Source organism: Homarus americanus, unplaced genomic scaffold (genome assembly GCF_018991925.1).
Source record: "Homarus americanus isolate GMGI-L3 unplaced genomic scaffold, GMGI_Hamer_2.0 scaffold59578, whole genome shotgun sequence".
NCBI lineage: Eukaryota > Metazoa > Arthropoda > Malacostraca > Decapoda > Nephropidae > Homarus > Homarus americanus.
This window is the reverse complement of record NW_024712913.1, coordinates 3955611-3978684: the sequence shown is the minus strand read 5'-3', so window position 1 is coordinate 3978684 and position 23074 is coordinate 3955611. Positions and strand designations below refer to the sequence as shown.

The window sequence follows — 23074 nt, the reverse complement described above, 5'->3', positions numbered from 1 at the left end:
CCGAACTAACGCAAGATATTGTAAATTACTTCTGCGATAAAGCCTGGGTCAAGTGAGTCAAGTTCACACTGACCTTTAACAACACAGAAGAGCCATCTACTGTGACCTGACCCAGTGACTAGACGACTAGGAAAATGAATAAGCGAATAACCTTCTCCCTCGATCAAGATTCTAACGGAGGAATTTTAATCGAAATTTAACGGAGGAATTTTAATCGAAATTTACAAAGTATAAACGAAATGTTTTGATTAGGTTAACATTACGGACGGACGGACAAGTGTGGCGATTATATTCCTCCGGTCTTTATCAATGGGGGAGTGGGGGTGGGAGTGGAAGGTGGGAGTGGGGGTGGGAGTGGAAGGTGGGAGTGGAGGGTGGGGGTGGGAGTAGGGGGTGAGAGGTGGGGTTGCGGGGTTGATTGATTGAAACAGTTTATTTAGGCAGAAAAACACAGATACGGAGTGGATAATAATAACAATATTAACATGGCTGAGCCAGTTGAGAGCCAGAGCTCTATTGAAAGCACCTGATATATACTATACATTTATCTAAAGGAAGTATTATGTAACATATTCTTCTGACTACACAGTTATATACCAACAGTATTATATTTTGTTTATTTCTCTATAATTCCCAATAAACAAACCGATGCTTCAACATATCAGTAACATGACTAATGGCGGCGATGGTAAGACTAAAACAATATTTACTTGATGACAATGTAAACAAACAAATCCATTATAGGTTGAGATTAACGTAACTAGAGGGCACTGTGAGCATACAGAAAACTCTCAGGAAAAGAAATACTGAGGAAAAATATTAACCTGTTTGCGTGTGTTCATTATCTCACGTTTGTCTCGACCAAAAACACATTTCTATTTCTAAATTCCAAAGTTATTCAACCCGTGAGCCAGGAGGTGTGTGCAGTAAACAGCTTAACAAGGTCAACGCTGATTAACACGAACATCGAGTTTGGTTGTTGTTCTATCACTATCGTTTCTTAACCCATTAAATTATGCATAACCTGACTTAACCTAACCTAACCTGACCTGACCTGACCTGACCTGACCTGACCTGACCTGACCTGACCTAACCTAACCTAACCTGACCTGACCTGACCAGTTAAACCTTTCTACAACTTAAAACTGCTTCATCACAAGAGTGTAACCAACCTTCCTGCCGTCCACTTGTGTGTGCGTCCGCCCGTGCGCGCGCTGGATGTCCACCTCTGCCTTGGAACACCTGTAGATGAGAGTTTGGTTAATGAGCTTGGCTATAGCGTTGACGAGAACTGAAAACATCCACAACGAATTAAAATCTGACATTGTTAATATTTTTAGCACTAGAACTTAGATAAAATTATTAATGTGGTATAATGCGTAATAATTAACTTTAGTTCCCTGTGATTGAACACCTTAACACTGTATTGAATGACCTTAATGTATTGTTATATCATAGTATCAGTATTGTTCCCTCTACAAAATCACTTACAGTAAAAAATCAAATGAGTAGAGTAACTGCTCACACATCAGCCAACCAACAAACAAATATTTCTCGTAGATTAAATATTACCGAGACACACCCATGGTCCAGGTATATAGATTTAAATACTAATGGTTTTGTTGACATAGAACAAAAGGTTTTATGATAGAAGTATTGGAATCGGTATATAGTGAATATTTGATGTGTGTGTGTGTGTGTGTGTGATGTGTGTGTGTGTGTGTGTGTGTGTGTGTGTGTGTGTGTGTGTGATGTGTGTGTGTGATGGTGTGTGTATGTGTGTGTGTGTGTGATGTGTGTGTGTGTGATGTGTGTGTGTGTGTGTGTGTGTGTGTGTGTGTGTGTGTGTGTGTGTGATGTGTGTGTGTGTGTGATGTGTGTGTGTGTGTGTGTGTGTGTGTGTGTGTGTGTGTGTGTGTGTGTGATGTGTGTGTGTGTGTGATGGTGTGTGTGTGTGTGATGTGTGTGTGTGTGTGTGTGTGTGTGTGTGTGTGTGTGTGTGTGTGTGTGTGTGTGTGTGTGTGTATGTGTGTGTGTGTGTGTGTGTGTGTGTGTGATGTGTGTGTGTGTGTGTGATGGTGTGTGTGTGTGTGTGTGTGTGATGGTGTGTGTGTGTGTGTGTCGTTCAATATACACTTCATGTACCAGCTAACCACCATAATATGTCACGTATTGTAAACTTTATATGCTAGTTTTTACAGGAAAATTTCTTATAGAAAATACCGCTCTTGTACCTAAAGTAATAACTAACTGCAAATGGAACTCGTTACATCAGAAAAGACACCTCCATGAACACGGCCAATCCATGCGACTTAATGACGCTTCAGAGAGACAAACAATCGAATGCGAAGTTGTTTATATAAACACCTAACTGATAATTTAACTATATTTCACAACCTAGAATAACTCACTGAGGTGGTCGGCTACGCAGGTACCAACCCCCCCACACACGCCACAGATCCAGCTAACTCAGGAGTAATGATGCTTGTCTGTATATGCTGAGTAATTGAACCAACTTTCAACATCACAAGCTATTCTGATTAACACAAAACTTTGTTGATGAGAGGAAAGTTACACCGTTGAGCCACACAGTATGAAGCTTTAAGAGAATACACGAAAACACTGTGTTGTTGCCACCGCTACCAGGGCAATACTGAGAGTCCTAATGGTACTCTTGTCTGTTTACTAAAAAGCATTCGTGGAGAAACTGGGTGCCAAGTGAGTGGATGTATGGTGCCAGTATTAAAAGTTGCCCTAAAATAAAACATATGGGATTGAATGGGACACTGGACAGGCTTCACCGGCAGAGAGGAATTTCAAGTTAAAGTTTGGAAAATAAAAGAAAATGTGTTTTTATCTCGAATTATGGTTTGCAGGTCAACTATCCCTGACTTCCTAGTATCTACATTATCATTTAAGGCTAGTTACTCGTCGTACTGCCAGGGTACATTCTAACTTAACCTAACCTAAAAAAAGTAAATTCCTATTTCATTTCAATGCCGTATCACACTTTATCCCCTTGTGTACTGCCCCCTCCCCCTCTCAGGGACGAATAAAATCGCCTGGCGTTAACCAAATAAAATATTACAAGCGGCGTTCCTGTACTAGAGGGGTTAAGATCAAACTTGAAAAACTGTACTCGTCTCATTGCTTGTCCTGCCAACACCGCTATTGCAGGTGTCTGAGTGTGTGTGTGTGTGTGTGTAAAGACGGTGACTATCAAATCACAAGGCATCGTTTAATCTTTTTCCTACAGAACTTCACAACCATTACCCGAAACAAGACAGAACACAAACAATTGGCGAATAAATTGGATTTTTCTTAACATTTACCGTGTGATCGTACCGAATTATCATATCATTCATCACCTTCCCCAGATCTGCCGCCGCCACGCCTGCTGGAGACGACACACCCGGAACAACAAGGCACCTACCGAGTCAACTATCCGGGAGCCCGCCTGCGTGTGGGTGCACCTCGACCATCCCACCTCACACCTACCCACGAGTAAGTTACAGTAGCCCTGAAGTGTAAGTTATGCTTTAACTAAGTTGAGTTAAAGTCACTGCTTTCCCTATGGACATTTAACACATAATACAAGTATGTTTAATGTCGTATTTTGTTTCAAAATATCCACAATTTTGAGGAACACTCAAACAGGAGTTTCAAGTGAAAATAAATATTGAAATATGATTTTGTTGTGTTTGGTTACGTTCACTTGGTCTAGTTGGTTCATGCTTGCAGATCATAATTAGGCAAATAAATGAAGATGGATTTGTCGGCAACAGCTTTATATAATGTAAAAAAATGCAAATCCTTTTGGCGTAGGACGGGAAAAACATTTTTGAACTCCGGGAAAATCCAGATTTAAATCGTCATATAATGTGTTGGCTGTGTTGTTTACGATTATGTCTGAGGTCACACACTGAACCATTTATGAATGCAGAGGACACGAACAAACTAAGCCTATAAAGATCCCTCAGTAGCCCTGGCGAGGTTAAGTTAGTGTCATGAATGGTTTAGTACTGGAGCAGCCTAATGAGCTTTTAACTCCTCGACGTTTCAAAATGATTTTTTTTTTGCTCCCGTAACATACTGTACTTGCATTATATGTATTAGAATTCATAAATCAGGTTAAATTATTTGAAGCAAAATACAAAAAAGAACCTGTGACAAGCTTCGCCCAATAATGTAAGTGGTGTACACTCGATATACAGTATGCAACAGTATATTCTTACTGACAACGAAGTAACTTAGGCTGTGTAGGCTGCTTGGAAGCAAGTATGTGTACGTACATGTATAAACTGACACGTACAGTCTCGTTCAAGATTCTTCGAGCACTGATGGAGACAGCTGGCAACTCGAGGCCGTTTGTTTACTATAGTACGTCGCAAAAATTAAGAATAAATGTAAAAGAAATCGGTGATTGGTTACTTAGTTCCCGTTGCTTAATTTAATGGTTGGGCTTTGTTTATTCGTATTATATTATACTACGTACTATAGTAAACAAACGGCCTTGAGTTGCCAGCTGTCTCCAGCAGTGTTCGAAAAATCTTGAACGAGACTGTACCTGGGAACATGTAAATGTAAGCCACCGTGGATGTACAGTGCGTGGAACTACCCTAATGAAGTATTGCACTCACCGGTATCAATTTTCCAGCCTGCATTTGCTCCAGTTCCTCAGCTTCAACAACATTCCCGAGTTTTTCCCTGGTGGAAGTCGAGTCAACACTCACCCTCACATTATACTCCACACTCTGAATAAATTAAATTGTTTACTGTCACAACACAAGAGTCTACACAAACAAAACAGACGACAGTGACGCACACCCGTGCAGCAAGAGCCATGTGTCAAAAATGCCTGGGCAGCCTGACTCACTGACTGTCTGGTCAGAAACTCGAAACTGCTAGTTCCGCCCACTTAACGCAACAAGTCGTTATGACTTTGTCATGTAAATAAACGACTAATTACTTTCGTAAAACCCTTTAGAAAACTGAGATTACGATTTTTTTAACGTTCTCCAAACTAACCTGCATAACTTTTGAGAAAACTATACAGTAAAGTTGTCATTGGTAGTTGTTCAGTCAACGATGCCCTATACCCTATACTAAGAGCTCCGTTGACGCTTTACCTGCCGGACAGAATATAAAATCCACAACCGAACTTCGTACTGGGTTTGATCGTACATAATACCGGAGAATGAAATATTATATTGTGTGGATAAAAACAAGGGGAAGGTGACAATTCACGGAGACGTACAACCTGTACAACATAAATTCGCCAATCATAAAATCATAACCTGATGTTTAAAGACTTTGATTTACTGGACTTATACGCTAAAGTGTTCTCATAAGCCTTGATACCGTAGAAGAGGATGATGTAAAAGAATCAAAGAAAACGACAAACACACACACAGAATGAGAATGGAGCAAACGGAAACTGCAACAACTTTCACGGGGCAAAAAAAAAAAAATATGTCCTCAGCTCTGGGTAGGAAGTGTAGATATGTCGGTAATGAACCTGTGTCCCGTGTCCTACGAGGCATCAGTGTCGCCCTGACCCTCGGTGTGTTATGTGTGCAGGACGGGCGTGGTCATTACCCGGAAGGAGGGGCCTCACTCTATCAACTTCGGGTCCTCCAGCCTCTCCATGGGAGCCTATCACCACCCCAGGTGAGTCCCCCTACCCCATGATGAGTCCAAGTGAGTCCTCTAACACAGTGGACTCCCTACTTCAGGTGAGTCCCATCGCTATGAATCCAATTCATATAATTTTCATCCTTCAGCTTCTACCCCATGTGAGTTACCACTTCCGTTGAATTCTCAAGCACATCCCTATTGACTCAACAAGCCACATCCCTATTGAGTCCCCAGCCACATCACTAACGAGTCTCCAGCCACATCACTGTTGAGTCCCTAACCACATCCCTGTTGAGTCCCCAGTAACATCCCTAGTGACTCCTCAGCCACATCCCTAGTGACTCCCCAGCCACATCCCTAGTGAATCCCTAGCCACATCCTTGGTGAGTCCCCAGCCACATACCTAGTAACTCCCCAGCTATATCCCCAGGAAGTCCCCAGCCACACCCCAAGGAATTTCCAGGTCTTTCAAAGTAAAATATGTAATGCTAGTTTCTTCTTTGCACTGTTATTTTTTTTTACTAAATTAAATTGACTCATAATGGTAGACTATTCTGACCTGTTACGTAAGTATACCATTAGATTATGTTCGACCTCCAGGGTGACATTTCTTCCCATGGCAACACACTCTTACAGCTGACCATTACAATGCTATATGAATACCGTGTCTAATGTATAGTCTTTTATCATAAGTTATTACATTGCCCCGTGTGTGTGTGTGTGTGTGTGTGTGTGTGTGTGTGTGTGTGTGTGTGTGTGTGCTGATAATACTGTATTTACTTAAAATATTATTGTTCAACCTTGTGACACACGGCTCGGGTAAGTAATGTAACTCTTTCATTGTGATATTCAACACAACACACAACACAACACACACACACACACACACACACACACACACACACACACACACACACACACACAAAAGAGAGAGAGAGAGTATCATTACTATGGTCACAGGGAGCCGGGAGTCCATGACAACAACGCCCACGTGATCCCCAGAGAACCTGTCAAGTTCTACAACGCCGCCCATCCCACGCGGCGACCTCTTGCCGGCCCACCCCAGGGGCCTCCAACATACTCACAGAGACCTCACCCCCAGCCGCTGGGACTTCAGCCACTCCTACAGGGAACTCAAGTAACTCAAATACACCAGCAGGATCTTGAGCAACACCTACAGGGTCTTCCACAACGATCACAGGGACCTCCACAACGACCACAGGGACCTCCACAACACCCTGTTGGACCTCAACCTCAAAAACCTCAGTTCCGACCGTCCAAATTGCTGCCGCCCACCACCCGGCACACCACCACCACCCTCACCACCACTACCACCAAGACAGATCCCCCGCCCACGACCCTACGAACAAGGAGGTGGGTGAGAGGCTTGTGTCTTACTGACGCTACCGATCTTATATGTACAGTCAATCAAAAAAACTATCTCTACTTAGGATGATCAATGAATTTCATAATGAACACTGTGACTCCTGTTGTCTCGGTAGGGTTGTCAAAAACCTTCGCCCGTTACGTCATATTATTTCAACACAATTTTGTATAGATAGTTTTTTGAGTAACTGTACCTCAGATAAGTCTACCAAGGCAACACTTAACCAGCTGTGACGATGACATTTTAGACATATAATATATTACATCTCCCAGCGTTCTGCTTTATACTATTTTCTGCATCATTTTCTACTTAATATCTACTTTGTACAGCGAATTAAAAAAGGTGACTCCAAGCATCAGAGACGCGGCCCCTCCCCGAAGTGACAACTCCACCCCGCCGCTAAAACCCTCCGAACCTTTACCTTCCCGCCGAGGCCAGGTGGTCAACGCTCCCAGCCCAGCACTCACAGGTAACTCGCCACTCACAAGTGATTCTTTCCTCACAGCGACCTCTCTTCCCCCACTCGTGGGTACCCGTCACTCATACATACACCACCACTCACAGGTAAGACTACTCAATCTCTCACACACACACTGGTCGAGCTGTACCAAACACCCTTTTTAGTTCATGTTGTTATTCATTTATTAAGAAGAAAAAAAGATGCACTTGATCCTGCTGGAACAGTTACAGAAATAAAGTCGACTACATAAACTACACTGTGGCACGCCAGAATGAAGTGTTGAACTGTTTATAGCAACAGTCAACAGTGCCTCTTTGGATAACATACATTAAATGATTAGTGAAAACAAACAACCCAAAACCTGCCAATAACCATTAGTTCCAATTTAATGAGACGCCCAAGGTGATTTACCAGGTCAAAGGCGACGCTAATATCAAACTGCATGAAACGACACTCCTGCTGTAGGGTTCAGGGCCGTTTGAAGCCTGTGAGTTACCTGTACTTAAAAGAGCCTCGAGTGTATCACAGACTCAGGGTTCATAAAGTACAAAGTGAATCTTAAGTAAGGGACTAGAATTCTTGACACAACTAAGAAAAATACGTTAATTGATTGTCAATATAAATTCCGGTAAACATATTAATTAACAAAATTCGTCAGGTGAAAATTTATCATCAGTAATGTAAACACCTGAGGCGATCTGCTGAATTCATTCTCTATCTCCATGATCGAGAGAAATAGTTTAATATAGTACTTGAATAAACTCAAGTCAGAATAAATCAGATTATCCAACAGCTGATGACTATGAACAATAACAAACAAAAATCAACCTTACGAGTAAATCTAGAAAAAAATTGGTCACTTTCCGCTACAAATTCAGGAAAAATACAAAATTCTGATACGGTTATAGTTTTCAGTTAAAGGTGTTACATCCCCCATACGATCTTCACCACTACTGTAAATAATGGCTTTTAAATTTAATAACATCACAGAAACTCTCCCTTCCTTTATATACACAAAAACACAGCGATCAGTTAGCACATGTATATGACGCATTAATAACAGTTTTGTATCATGTGAGGGAGTCAGTGGCTTAAGAACTCATCCTCACACTAGTTAAGGTAAAATATGAGAGGTGGATTTAATTTCTATGAGAGGAAAGCCGTATTTCATCCTAGCACCTTTCATCTCATTCTGTTTTTGCCTTTCACGTGATTCTGCCTCAAGCCATCAATTTCACAAAATGCTTAATCTTCTTAATGAAGTACAGTGTTCCATGACTCGATATCTTATGATAATACTTCACCTTTAAGCTTAAGCTGGAGGAGGATTGACAAGCTTATATTTATCCTGTGAAGCCAGAGACGAAAAGACATATTAGTGTAAAATATAATAGATAATTCTCGTTGTTAACTTGAAAAATTAATGTCTAGTCACGTTCAATAATATTTTTCAGGAATATATTTCATAAATTCCTTTGTATTAACGCATGGAGAACTTGTATTTGATGTTAATTAAGTCTTGTTTACAGGTAAGGAGTAGATTACACACGTATTGACGTATCTGTTTATATGTTTGTGTGAAGGAAGTTATCTACACAAGACAGATTGGGTAATTTTGGTGTTTCTTAATAGATGAATTAGTCGTCAGTTTATATAGAAACTAAGACAAGTGTTACGGGCTATATAGTAATAGTGGTTGCTTATCATTGTTGGTACTAAGACGGGAGGACTGATTTTTGAGGGTATGTGGCGGCAGTTTGGCTGGGAATTTGGCAGTAATTAAAGGTATAGGTCTAAAATTGATGGTATGGTTAGGTTAGGTTAGGGGTTCATCTTATTATTGCCTTCACACTTGGTCTCCTGGTATGTCGGCAGCTCTTCTTTCTGGAGTGGATCAGACCTCATCCCTCACGCCCTTGGGTACCATCAGCAAGTCAGGGGTACGAGCGGAAATTGGCCACCGTGCCGGAACTGCTGGAGGACACGACCCATCTTCCAACCTCGGCCACCAGCACCGTCCTCCCGTTACTCCACCAAACAGGCATCCATGTAAGCTTGATATTGTTGTGTTCCATGACTCATAATCTTGTATTGCATCATCCAGATAACCTAACCTAAGCTAACACTCTGGTTGCTCATCACTGAAAGCAAATAACACGTTCCCACCACTGAAGATTATGGATTTAGTAAAAGAACTCACCATTAGAGGCAACGTTTGAGTTATTTGCCATTGTAGAAAACGATTTTTTGAGTTACCTTACAATGTAGACCACGTTTGAGCTTACACCAATGGGAACGAAATTTGAGTTAACATTGGACACACATACTGCCCACCACACTTAGGAAAAGGAGGAGGAAGAGGAGGAGGAGGAGGAGGAGGAAGAGGAGGAGGAAGAGGAGGAGGGGGCGGAGGAGGAAGAGGAGGGAAGGCAAGAGCTGTCATCACCATCTGGCTGGCAGCTGGTCTCTTCGGGTACTCGAGGGGGGACGGGGATAGGATGAAGGGAAACATCCTGTGTATTTCCTGGTACCTGAGAAACACCACCGTGATGCTGACTTTAGCTAAGTTACCCTCCGAAAGATAAACATTTTCTCTCATACAAAAATAAAATGCCTTAGAAGTTTAAATTGAGTGAAATCTCCATATAATGGCTTTTCTCTCTGCATATAATCCGTTAGATGAGGGGTTCACATCTAACGATTCCTCGATATAACGGACTTTCATCTCTATACAGTTCATTAGATGGAGGTTTCACATCTAATGGACACTCCATATAACGGATTTTCCTCTCCATATAGTCCGTTAAATAGAGGTTTCACTGTAGTTACAATAAACTTCTGTGTGAAAGTAAAATCATCTTAAAATGGCTTTTCGATATTTAAAAGACTCAAATAAGTTGTTTTATTCTATATGCAAAAAATTACCAGCATTTTTTTTTATAACTTTTCGACATCAGTAATGTATTACATCTATTGACATAATTACGAGAAAAAATACACAAACACTCAAAAGAAAATTAGAGAAACGCAGAGATAGATTTTATACAGAAATTTACTCCACGTTAAGATGCAGATCCAACTGGGGTGAGAGTGAGGAGTGAGGGAAGGGTGGAGAGGAAAAGTCAAGGATAAGATTATAGGATTATTGTCATATGAGAGAGAGAGAGAGAGAGAGAGAGAGAGAGAGAGAGAGCACAAATAACGAAACAAACTTAAAGAAAACGAAAGAATAATAGCCACAATACGAAGAGTTTACACAGGCCAGAAGGAGCTTGGGGGAAGAAGAAGAAGAAAGAGTCTATGAGGGAACGAGAGAGAAAGAGAAGAAAGGTACAAAGGAAGAAAGATGGCGATGAAGAATAGGAACGTAAATGGACAGGGAGGAACAGAAAGGAAAAGAGAAGATGCATAAAACAAGAGCATAGAAACTGGAGGAATGCCCAGGAGTTGAGAGGCTTTAGGAAATATATAAAAGGAACTACAGAATGGAAGGAAAAGCAAAAGGCAGAAATGGAAGAGGGACGGAGAGGGTGGAAGAGGTTTAAAGGTGAAAGAATAGAGAATACAAAACATCAGGTGCAGAGACAGAGAGAAACAGGGGAGATAGGGAGAGCCAGCAGTGATGAGAGAGAGAGAGAGAGAGAGAGAGAGAGAGAGAGAGAGAGAGAGAGAGAGAGAGAGAGAGAGAGAGAGAGAGAGAGAGAGAGAGAGAGACGAGGTAGTGTCATCAGGCAGGGATCAGCGCCTCGGGACAATGACTCTCCATTACGTCTTCCTCGGGACAATGACATGAGTATTGTCACCCAGATGAGGCTAGGGCGTGTAGGAGATGGTAATGGATATAGAGAGGGAGGTAAGGAGTCGTGTTGGGTGAGGGAAGTGAAGGGGTCGTGGTGGGTGAGGGAGGTAAGGGGTCGTGGTGTGGGTGGGGGGTCGTGGTGGGTGAGGGAAGGGGTCGTGGTGGGTGAGGGAGGTGAAGGGGTCGTGGTGGGTGGGGAGGTAAGGGGTCGTGGTGGGTGAGGAAGTGAGGTCGTGGTGGGTGAGGGAGGTAAGAGTCGTGTTGGGTGAGGGAAGGGGTCGTGGTGGGTGAGGAGGTAAGGGGTCGTGGTGGGTGGGGAAGTGAGGGGTCGTGGTGGGTGAGGGAGTGGGGTCGTGGTGGGTGAGAGGGGGTCGTGGTGGGTGAGGGGGCTGGAGTGGGATAGTGATAAGTGAGGGTAGTGGGGGTCGTGTGGGTGTGGGTGAGGGTCGTAGTGGGTGATGGAGGTGGGGGTCGTAGTGGGTGAGGAGTAAGAGGGTCGTAGTGGGTGAGGATAGTAAAGGGGTCATGATGGGTAGTTAAAAGCGTGTCCCAAATGTAAAAAAAAAATAACTGTACTAAATATGAAAATTACAAAGCAAGTGACTAACAGGAGAAGTATGATAAACTTCCTTCGGGCTGAACATGAAGCTGGATATCACTCCCAGTAGTAAACACCAATCCCTCCATAGTTATCACCATTCATCTATAGCTTATAATGTTATTCTCTTCATTGTCTTAGATATAATTCTCATTTTTTTCATTGTGTTGCGTCTCTCTATCACCCAGTATCCTTGTCCCATCACCCTTCGCTTCCTCTCCTCCCCCCTGTATCGTTATAGTTATCGCTAACCATCTCCTCCATCTGCTCACAGTGGCCGGGTACACCAGACCAGACGGTAGCCCATACAACTTCGTGTCGGGAGAAGTTTACACCCCACCGCCGCTTGTCCAGAGAAACAAATTCAGAAATACACAAAAACCTTACATCAGGTTGGTACTCTTATTTGGCCTCGTGATTTATGGAATGTCTAAAACTATATTTCACTCATAAGTTTTTCTCTACGGGTTTTTAATTTTTTCTTTTATTTCGACTTCTACACCATTTATTTTTTATCTTTATGTCACACACACACAAAAAAAAATTACTTTTAATATTTCAGTATTCTGCTGCACGAGTTGTGAATCACCAATCTGCAAGTTGATTTTCAAATAAAAGTTTCATCCAATTTAGATTTCTTCTTTTGTGTGAACGAACGAATGTATATTGACAACTTTAGCAATTCTGATCTTGATGCCGCTCTAATAACTTTTAGAGAAAAACGAAAAACAAAAAGTAAAACAATTACAAAGTCAACGGTAGACGCACAACAACAGCAGAGAGCAACAGAGCGTTTACTGTGCACATGGTTTGAACACACATAACTGTAGCAGTATTATTTTATCTGTGACTTTAAGAGAATTATTCCAGAATTACCTTTGTAGGGTGAAGGTAACATTCCGGCATGAAATACTGTCCATGAACCTTGTTTACAACAAGGCATACACGCACACACACACTCCACCTATCTATCTGTTTTGGTACGCAATAATATGTATCAATCACTATGAACCTCGTCAACGGAAGAGGGTGATTAAAACTCCAGGCGTAATAGTCAAGGGGACCAGACATAGTGTTTGGGGTCTTGGACCATGAAGGACCTGTGCATCAGCTAAGGAGTCCAATGCGAAGCCTGACCAGAGTTGTCTCCCACCTGTGTGACATTCAGAGTATTATTTGGACCAACAATGACATCCGAACAACACCGCCGAGCATTACATATGGTAGTTCTATTCCTAAGACATTTATCACGATGAGGGAGTAACAAAAGCACTAAACTGTATTACATTTGAAAACACATACTAAAAAAAAAAAATAATATTGACAATTAAGACAATATCAGGTTATAGAACGAAGTAAATTTACCAGTCCATATAATCAATAAAATGCATGACCTACACATAAAGATACCGTATATGACATTAAAGACAGATACCCGTAAAGAGACAAAGAGTAATAACAGAAGAACATACGAAACAAACTGGGGGAACACAACGATAAAATAAATCTAAGTTTGAGAAAGTATAGAGGGTGGCTGATGATTCATTATTATTAAGTTTACATCCGGCTAGTTCCATATAACTTTCTATGACTCTTAACTCACCATTATTGCATATTTATTAAAAATGGCCAAATGATCTGAATGGGTTTGATATTCCCCTTCTTCACGGTGTATTCTGACGAGGGGTGAGGAGGGTGAGTTAAGGGGATCAGGTTCAAGTAGTAAGCACGATCCCCTGTAGTGACAAAATCCTGATCTAAACATGACATCGAGCAATGATTGAAGTCAAGGCTGGAGGTAATAAATCTATGGTTAGAGCATGTAAACACAATATAGATCAAAAATTGTATTGTGAATAAAAACGAATATTGTAGAATTTATTTTGCTAAAGTTATTGTTTTAGTAATTCTTTCATTGTTATAATACTTTCGATAGTCCTTCAATATCAAATAGATTATGTTGTAAGTTTATTCAAGTTTGCTCTTGAAGATGTTGAAAGCTTTTACTGTACTGAAATGTAGTTTGGTATAAAAGATGGTACATGGGATTTTACATTTAAGTTTATCCTGTTATGTATGTATGTATGTATATGTACGAATTACATCATTTACATACATATTTGTAGAGCAAGACAGTGCTATAAGAACCTCAGCGGTGTGTTAATATTATCGGTGTTTCAGAATAACAACTCGAAGGCCAGGAGAACACGAGCTGCCTGCCGGACCCTTCCAGGAAAACCACTCAACATATATACCCAAGTCAGTCCACAGACCTGGCTCAGTCCCATCTTGCACCTCTCTCTACCTCACTAGCCCAAAACACCCCCATCCTTTTCTCTCCATCCAGTCCATCTATCCATCCATCTATCCAGTCCATCCATCCATCCATCAATGTACTTGTGTGTTTTTCTGTCTATGCATCCCGGGGGAAATTTCAATCTTCTTTCACACTATAAGGATAATCTCTTTTTTTTTTTTTGCATTGAAACTCATTATTTGAAGGACTTATTGTATGGGAGAAGTTATTACTAGCCTTGGGAATAGTAAATAGCCATCAGAGAGTAGAGTTAGGCATTAATTTAGTCCTTAGTCCAAATACTTGAAATAATCAGCAAGTGAAAAGTTACAATATTTTATCAATCAACGAGACCCGGTATATACGATCCCCCTCCCCCCCTCCTCCCCTGGCGAATTCTCACCCTCTCCCTCCGTCAGGTACGTTAAGGAAAACATCGCTGAGATGGAGTATGAGCCCAAGACCTTTGAAGCACCTCCGCCACCAGCCTATCACAACCCTAACTGGTTCCTGATGCCAGTACAAGGGTGGTTCGTCCTCTCCATCATCCTGGCGGCGCTCCTCATTGTCCTCATCGTGGTGTGCGCCATCATCTACAATAGCTTGAGGAACCAAAGGAAAAAGGTGGGTCATTGAGAGGCGGTGACTCGGAACAATGGGGTTAACGAGCTCTTGGAAATGGGGCTTAATACTCTTGTCTCACTACTACGAAATGATTACACACACACACACACACACACTAAGAAAAGCTTAAACTTAAATCATTTCCGAGATAATTTTGTAAACAACATCAAGGTCTCTGCTTTATATTCCCATTAGCGAGAAAAACCTCGGTCCTCAGCATCACGCAACTTCCCGGTAAAGAGCTTATCATTCCACCCGTCCTGTGTCTCTTATTCTGAGGAATGTATTCGAAAATTCTCAACTCTCCAACAACACACACTCATCTGGGTATATATCGACAAATTCATTATAATCTCATTTAAGACTTTTACGAGTATTATTAAATGATGAAATGTGGTACTTCATTTATTATTCAATGTATAATACAAATAGTTTTCTATGCAGTTTATATATAATGCCCTTCACCTACATATTTCGGATATATTGCTGAGATATTATTAATAAAATCCGTAACGTGATATATTTTTAGTGTCTGTTGGTATGTGTGGAAGATATGGATACATTACAGAAATATGAGTGTTTTGCCATGGCATTTGTAGGTATCTAACTCCCCACACCACCTCTTAATTTCCCACACCTCCACTTCACTCCCCACACCTCCACTTACACTCTACCCAACACTTAAACTGACCCCTCATAACTTCACTTAAACTGTAAAATAACTGCTGTCTATATGTAAACAAAGATTATTATAATTATAAGTGCACTAATGATGTATCTGGACCTGTAAATATTGACTTGTGGTCCACGATCTTTGTGCCTTAACAAGTGACCAGTGTGTGTGCCTCGATCTGTATAACCCATGATGTGTTTTCTTCCAGTTGAGGAAGCTGTTGTCTCCAGGTCTGGTGCTGCCGGGGTGTGTTGATCCAGTGAACCACGAGGTATGTCAGTGTCGCTCCCTGGCGCCGCTGGTCCGTTCCCATACCCTTATGTCCCGGGCCTCGGCTATGTCCAGGGCTTCCCACAGGTCCGTCCACCCGTCCTCCAGGCACCAGGGCGCCATCAAGTATGACGACGCCTCGCAGGTGAGTCCTCATGAGGAATTTGTGCCTCACCACTCACTTGTCTCCACGAGCACAACGTTGGTCTACCTACCTCACACAACTAGCTTGTATCCTTGTTGTACCTCTATACTTACACTGGTTAATTATATGTCTGTTTGTTTCTTATTTGCACCCAAGGCTCGACTCTCTCACTCCCTCTCACCACACATACACCCTAGGCCCGGTCCTCTCACCCCCGTCTATAAATGGCTCATTCATCTCAGGAAGTAAATGTGTGATATTTGTAGTTGCAGAGGCTTATTCAGGACACATTTATGTGGAAAATTGCAATAAACGGGACAAATGATCTTAAAAATGAGCAGACGTTAAACAAGAAACTAAACAATTTGTAACATCCAAGCCACCCTATCTCCCCTGCCGCTTAAAACTCCTGTGACCAACTCCTCACGGTGCCCAGGAATCTGTGAGCAAACCTGGAGTCCCCTTTGTATAACACTGGCCAGGCTGTGATCCAATCAACAGTAAATGACCCTCTACTGGCAGCCTGCTGTATAGTAAGGGGACAACACAATGGTCTGTAGAGTGTCCCGCCCACTAACACATCTTCCGGAATAACAACCAGACAACACATCTTTGTCATCCCAGCCAACATCTGGGTGACTCAGGACTAACCAAGGGAAATTAATTCAAAATTTTCATCCAAGGAGAAAATGTTGGTGTTGTAGTGAGCAGCGAAACTTTCTTGAATACAAATGTGACACACACACACACACACACACAAAACCCCACCTTTTGAAACCTCTGAACGAGACCTTCCAGTAAGCACAGTACCCAGGCATACATACTAGTATATTACCTCTCGGTGACCTCTAGTTCTGACCTCCCACAGCCGAAGACGACAGGCTTCCGGTCACTACCCACCCCTGCCCTGCCTGATGGTGACAGAGACAACAACAACCTCGACTCCATCACCACCACACACACTCAGGTACGTCACTCAGCTACCTATTGTGTTTACTTTTCCCAGGATGAACAAACATATAGATTATGATCGACAACTGAAAAATACAAGAACAAAGACTCTTATTTACGTATATATAAACTGTATTAATTGGATTGGACGGGAACTGGAATAATAATTTCAGTTTATTCAGCTTGTGGATAAGTTAACAGGGGTCTTTGTTCCTCTTGGGATAAACATCACACTTGACAAAGCTGGTTGTAACTAACTTCAGTTTGTGTTGTTTCCACACACCGACAGACAAGAGATAGTTGTACACCGACAGACAAGAGATAGTTGTATCGCTTTATGCTATGTAAGCTTTGACAGATATTGTAAACACACACACACACACACACACACACACACTGAACAAAAGTTACTTAATACTTGTGAGGCCGCCGAGTGTTTCCAGTGTTAACATTATTTTCTCCCTCAAAACAGCTGGAAGTGGAGGACTCCCCACCTCCACTAGTACCAAAGAAGACCTCCCTGACAGGCAGCACCACAGGCGTAGGTACAGGTGCTCAGGATAGCAGAGGAGGAGGCCGTGAGAGTAGACAAGGTAACCCAGAGAATAGGAGTGGCCGCGAGAGCAGACTGGGAGGTCACGAGGCCAGGAGCTCAGTCAACGAGGGCAGGGGTTCAGGTTATGACGGCAGATATAGTTATGGGTACGGAGGGCGGAGCGGAGGACACGAGGACAGTTACGGGAAAGGTAATGGAAGTCAATACCAGCGACCAGCCGGCTCTCACAACTCCGACGTACAGCTCACTACCATCTACCCCCCACCGCGTCGCTTTGAGCTCTAGCACGGGGCCAGCTACGTCTAGCCTGTGGATGGTGAAGGGCAGGAGGGCACACGGTAAATGCCAGGTCCCTCACGTTTTAAATTATTCATGTATGAATACTCATGCTGTTATTATTTACAAAATGTTAAAACTGCACTTCTGTATTCATATGTATAAATACTATCGCATATTGTAAACACCATATTTGGGAAATTGGCAACAAAAATTTACTTTACGTCGTCATATATTAGATGATGGGCATTAAACCTACTTCATTATAACTCTCTTTGATCATATCTTTAAATTGCATTATATATGAACTTCATTAAGCATCAACAGTCTACAATATTATCATCGCCCTCGGGGTCCATCACGCGAGGACCCTGGCATCATCCACAGGCTAGTCACGTAGCCCCATACCTGACACTGTCCGGCTGACAGTTTCACCAACAGGTGCTTCCCGTCCTGGGCCTTACTGCGTGGTCAGTCGGACGCATCTCTTGCCAAGCTAACGAGCGGGAACTCACCGCGCGCGCGAGAGAGAGAGAGAGAGAGAGAGAGATTGGGTCAGCAGAGTAGTCAACACAACCTCCTTGACTGCAGGGTCTATCTCACCGTCACATTACGTTGGTAAGGTTGTAGACCATATGGTTACTGTACTGATCTGTTAAATATTTGATAACAGATTTTCCATATCATTATCAATAATATTATGTTACCACAATACAAGGAGATACAGTTCATGTTTGGATATAACAATTCTTATGTATTGATAATAATTTTATGTAATAAATAAAAAAGCAAGAGAGTTTCTTTCTGAACACATTATATCATCAATGAACTTGGTAAGTTAACAAATGATTTCTTGACCTGGGCTGTCTGTATGTTTTGGTAAGAATATTTACATTCAGACAAAACTTCGTTCCTCACGGCTCAGCCTCAGAAGACCTAAGTCATATTTCTGCCGAGACTCTGGCGGGGAGGCAGTAAGACAGATGAATATTTGAACAATTACCTAAAAATTTTATCCTCACAAATAAGATCATAAAGGATAACGTAAAACACTTCCAGGTTGCATAATATTGCCAGCAGGTGTCTACATTCCCTGGCCTTTGTGTGAGGAGATTAACACTACACGCAATTATTCTCTTTTACCACCAGACATCTAAAACAATTACCTAATGTACCGTAACACATCTGTCGCCACACGCAGCTCTGGCGCAGGTCCACCGGGTAAGACGTAAGCTCAAGGTGACCTCTGTATATAATTCCATGGGAGCCGTCCTCAAAAATTTAGTTCCATTGTCAGCTTCAGGTTACACGGCGACATTCATGAAATGGATGCGTCCAGAGAGACACATGGCAGGAGTGTATATCATACAGGAGGAGAGGGGGGGGAAGTTTGAGCATTATTTTAAGACTTTGTAGCTCCGGTGTCCTTGTGGGAGGTGTAAACTTGGAGGAACATCACAGCTAAGTGTGTCGGGGATTCCTCATTCTGCCACAGGAGATGAAACACTTGGGTCATGACGTTCTCGTATTTTACATCACCTGTATTTAAGGACCAACAATTATATATAAAATCTCCACACTTCGAAGTACTATATAAAGGTGTAACATCTATTCGTTGTTATCTCCACTATTAACATGTTATAAGTTTGGCTATAAAGAGTTTTACAGTTACTTATACTGAAAGACTACTGCATACATATTAAACGTAAACCACCACCTGGATAAACCGCAGCTCAAAGGAGGATGAGAGGAGGAAGCTGTTGAATGATGCAACAAAGATGCTTGTCACCCCAAGTCAGTCACACGTCGTCCCTCCCCTCCCTCTCCCCCTCTCCCCCCTGTTCCGGACTCAACGTCATCTTTCAAACCTTAGGGGAGTGGAATGATCTTTTTGACGCCATATATGTAACATTTATTATTTTAAGGAATTCAGGAAATATTTGACGTTATTTTCTGTTATTGTTAGTTTCTAGTTTATCTGTGTGTTAGTCTGTTCCGTACTAAGTTTCCAACATACAGAGCTTCCGAATGAAATTATTTGGCATCGTTTCCGTAAGATTAGTACTGATAACATTATTTTTCCTGGTCGAGGCTGGTTACAGGAGAAGGCATAGGAGAGGGACTGGAAGGGATGGGAGAGGGAGAGGGGGATGGGAGGGGGAAGGGAGGGGGAAGGGAGGGGGAAGGAGTGGTTTAAGGGAGGAAGATTCGCAATGGAAATAGGGAAGTGGAACAGGAAGGAGAGAAGAGAATTCATAGTTAATGTTTTCACGAGAATTGAATGAGTGACATGCTCAAGGGGGAGGGGAGGGAGGCTGTCAGGTATACCCTAATATAGGCATCAAGTATGACCATCGAGTATTACCACGCAGTATAATCAATGAGTATAATTAGTAAGTATAATCCTCGAGCTTATCAGTCGGGTATATTTAAGTATAATCAGCAAGTGTGTCTATTAAATATTACCATTGAATGTAACTATTAAAGTCCATAGAATCTTATAAGACAATTATGACACACACACACACACACACACACACACACACTAAGACCGCCTCCCCCACACGCACTAACCCCCCCCCCACACACCCCCCCCTCCCACACCATGTGTCCTGCATATGAGAAAAAAAAAATTAACTTGGCTCCTCTTAGCTGGGTAAGGTTAGCGACCCTCTAGAATACCTGGGCGTAATTGAGAAACTCCGGAGAGGTGAACAGCTGGAAGTTCGTAATCACACCCAAGAGGTCATGGCAATGCGACCTTGTACGAGGTTGCTTCAGCGCTTCTAACATGCGACGTTGTAGATATCCTAAGGCGTTGTAGATATCCCTGGTGTTATAATTCAGGTGATATTCAAGAATTATCTAAGAAATAATTATCTCAGTAAGTTAAGTAGGTAGTAGGTGGTAGTGGGTAGTAGATAGTAGGCAGTTAGGCAGTAGGTAGCTATCAAACAGGGAGGTACTACCGTCTGGGAAGATATTGAAAGTATAACGTGTTGTCTAATGGTAGATACTGCTGCCATATGTGACCAAGTCCTTAGTTGCTGATCTGACTAAAATACAATTTAAAAATACCATTAAAATAATCAGACTACCAAGAGCTCTCCATATCATCATCCACGTCTCTATATCCTCCTGATCGTGGTCCTGAAGGGTGGATAATATTCTTGAACGAATCTGCAAATGAAGCCGGTGCCCCTAGAGTGAAACCTCGAGAAATGGTGACACCTAAAACTCATCCCTGGGAGTGCTCCTTGGAGATGAAGCTTTAGAGGCTTAGCAGGGTCTTGCAGGGTCTTTCTAGAGGTGACTACTGGGGTGTGACTCTGAGGGTTGAGACTCGGAAGTAATTTCTGGTAGTGAGTTTTTGGAATCTTATTTGGATGTTACTCACCTGTCATGGACCAGGTGTGTTTTTTTGTAAATTTCACCAAACCTTAGCCAACACTGCCACCACCAGACCTCAGCCAAAAGTACCACCATCAGACCTCAGCCAAAAGTGCCACCATCAGACCTCAGCCAAAAGTGCCACCATCAGACCTCAGCCAACACTGCCACCATCAGACCTCAGCCAAAAGTGCCACCATCAGACCTCAGCCAACAGTGCCACCATCAGACCTCAGCCAACAGTGCCACCATCAGACCTCAGCCAACAGTGCCACCACCACACCTCCACCAACATTAACACCACCACACCTCCTCTAGCTGCCACTTCCCCCTCCAACACGTTTGCCAATACATCAATACTATCACTGTCAAGACTGCCAACACCATCTCTTAACTCGTCTACCTCACAAGCTAATCTGCCACTGGCCTTATGGGGGCTGCTGCTGGCCGTGTGAGAGAGAGAGAGAGAGAGAGAGAGATAACGATGAATATGTGATAAACAGAGAAAACGGAAGGAGGATGACGATAGTGCTTGATAAGTAAATGGAAGTAAAACAAATAAAAAATCTAAAATAAACGAAATAATGTATGAAAGAGAATTAATGAATGAAGATCGAAAACTTTCTCTTTCAAGTTTACTAATACTGTTTAAAGTTAAATTTATTCCTACCTGTAATTTGCTAGTGTGGGGACATATCTGGCATTCATTATCAACTTCTCATTTTAGTCAATTTGGGAAACAAAATTACATTTGTTATTAATTGTATTCAATCTTGTATTCATGTGTGTTTGTCTGTCTGTGACCTCGACACGCGGAACACACAGCCAGGAAGCCAAGCATGACAAAGATCGAGTAATTAGCAGCCGAGATGTAGACAGTGGCTTTGAGGACGACCTGGAGAGACACAGTATCATGTACACCACTGAGGATGAGATATACAGTACACCAGCCTGGACACCTTCCTCTTGACTCTTCTTCACTGCCACCAAAACGCTGCCACCGTCACCACCACCACCGTCACCACCACCACCACCGTCACCACCACCATCGTCACCACCACCATCGTCACCACCACCACCACTACCTCACCTGTTCACCACACAAGCTAAGCTGCGACAACTTGTTATGAATCTGACGGTAAAGTTGAAATAAGACACAACAGATGAGAGGAAAGAAGGAAGAAGAGAATAGCTTGATAAAGAGAAAGATATTGATGAAGGGACGATAGAAATGGGACTGGGAAGATTCGTCAATAAGTCAATGAATACTTAAGCTCAGGAGGATGTAAGTTAAATAGACACAACTCATGTATTAAGAAGCTATTGGTGAAGTAAAAACATAGTCATAGGTGGGGTTAGGTTAGGTTAGGTTAGGTTAGGTTAGGTTAGGTTAGGTTAGGTTTGGTTTGTCTAAGTGAGTAAAAAAAAATGAAGTAGGATGAACTGCGTCCACTCTAGCAGATGTTTAATACTAATCACTTGTTCTGTGTTTCTTTAGCTTATAATCCTGGGAGACACACGAACGCTAGTATTACAACATTTATTTCCAAATGTTTACCTACGTGCTCAAACATCTATAAATTCACACATACACACACACACACACACACACACACACTCTAGGGGGGGGAGGGGGGTGTAATTTACCACGACCCGACCCAACCCATCATCCGACGTAGTGTGGAGCGTTCCGGACCTTCAAGAGTACACTAACTGGGACTTGTATTAGAGGAAGGAATTCAACATGAGAACTGTAGTATGGTTAAACCTTGGGTGAATGTTCTATAGGGCTGGTTTTAAGTTACTAAGGTTCGGTGGGGAGTAGTGGTATGGTCTGAGAGTTAGTGAGATTGACGATGGTGAATTTTGGCTGCTATTTGAGGTGTAGTGAGATTGACGATGGTGAATTCTGGCTGCTATTTGAGGTGTAGTGAGATTGACGATGGTGAATTTTGGCTGCTATTTGAAGTGTAGTGAGATTGACGATGGTGAATTTTGGCTGCTATTTGAAG

The 23074-nt window shown here is 42.3% G+C and overlaps 1 protein-coding gene across 2 annotated transcripts in view; it reads left to right on the top strand.

Moving 5' to 3' along the window:
- LOC121864591 overlaps nt 1-18464 on the top strand; it is a 106237-nt gene extending 87773 nt beyond the window's left edge. Inside the window, exons 3-13 of one of the 2 annotated variants that reach the window (XM_042363664.1) lie at nt 3378-3504; nt 5581-5670; nt 6640-7011; nt 7354-7493; nt 9360-9533; nt 12156-12273; nt 14063-14140; nt 14597-14801; nt 15683-15889; nt 16758-16856; nt 17313-18464. In XM_042363664.1, the coding sequence (XP_042219598.1) occupies nt 3378-3504; nt 5581-5670; nt 6640-7011; nt 7354-7493; nt 9360-9533; nt 12156-12273; nt 14063-14140; nt 14597-14801; nt 15683-15889; nt 16758-16856; nt 17313-17681 (1979 nt within the window). In that variant the 3' untranslated portion in view covers nt 17682-18464. Of the gene's footprint in view, nt 1-3377; nt 3505-5580; nt 5671-6597; nt 7012-7353; nt 7494-9359; nt 9534-12155; nt 12274-14062; nt 14141-14596; nt 14802-15682; nt 15890-16757; nt 16857-17312 lie in introns of both variants that reach the window. The other variant, XM_042363656.1, reaches the window with a different exon arrangement.
- Nucleotides 18465-23074: the final 4610 nt, after the last annotated feature.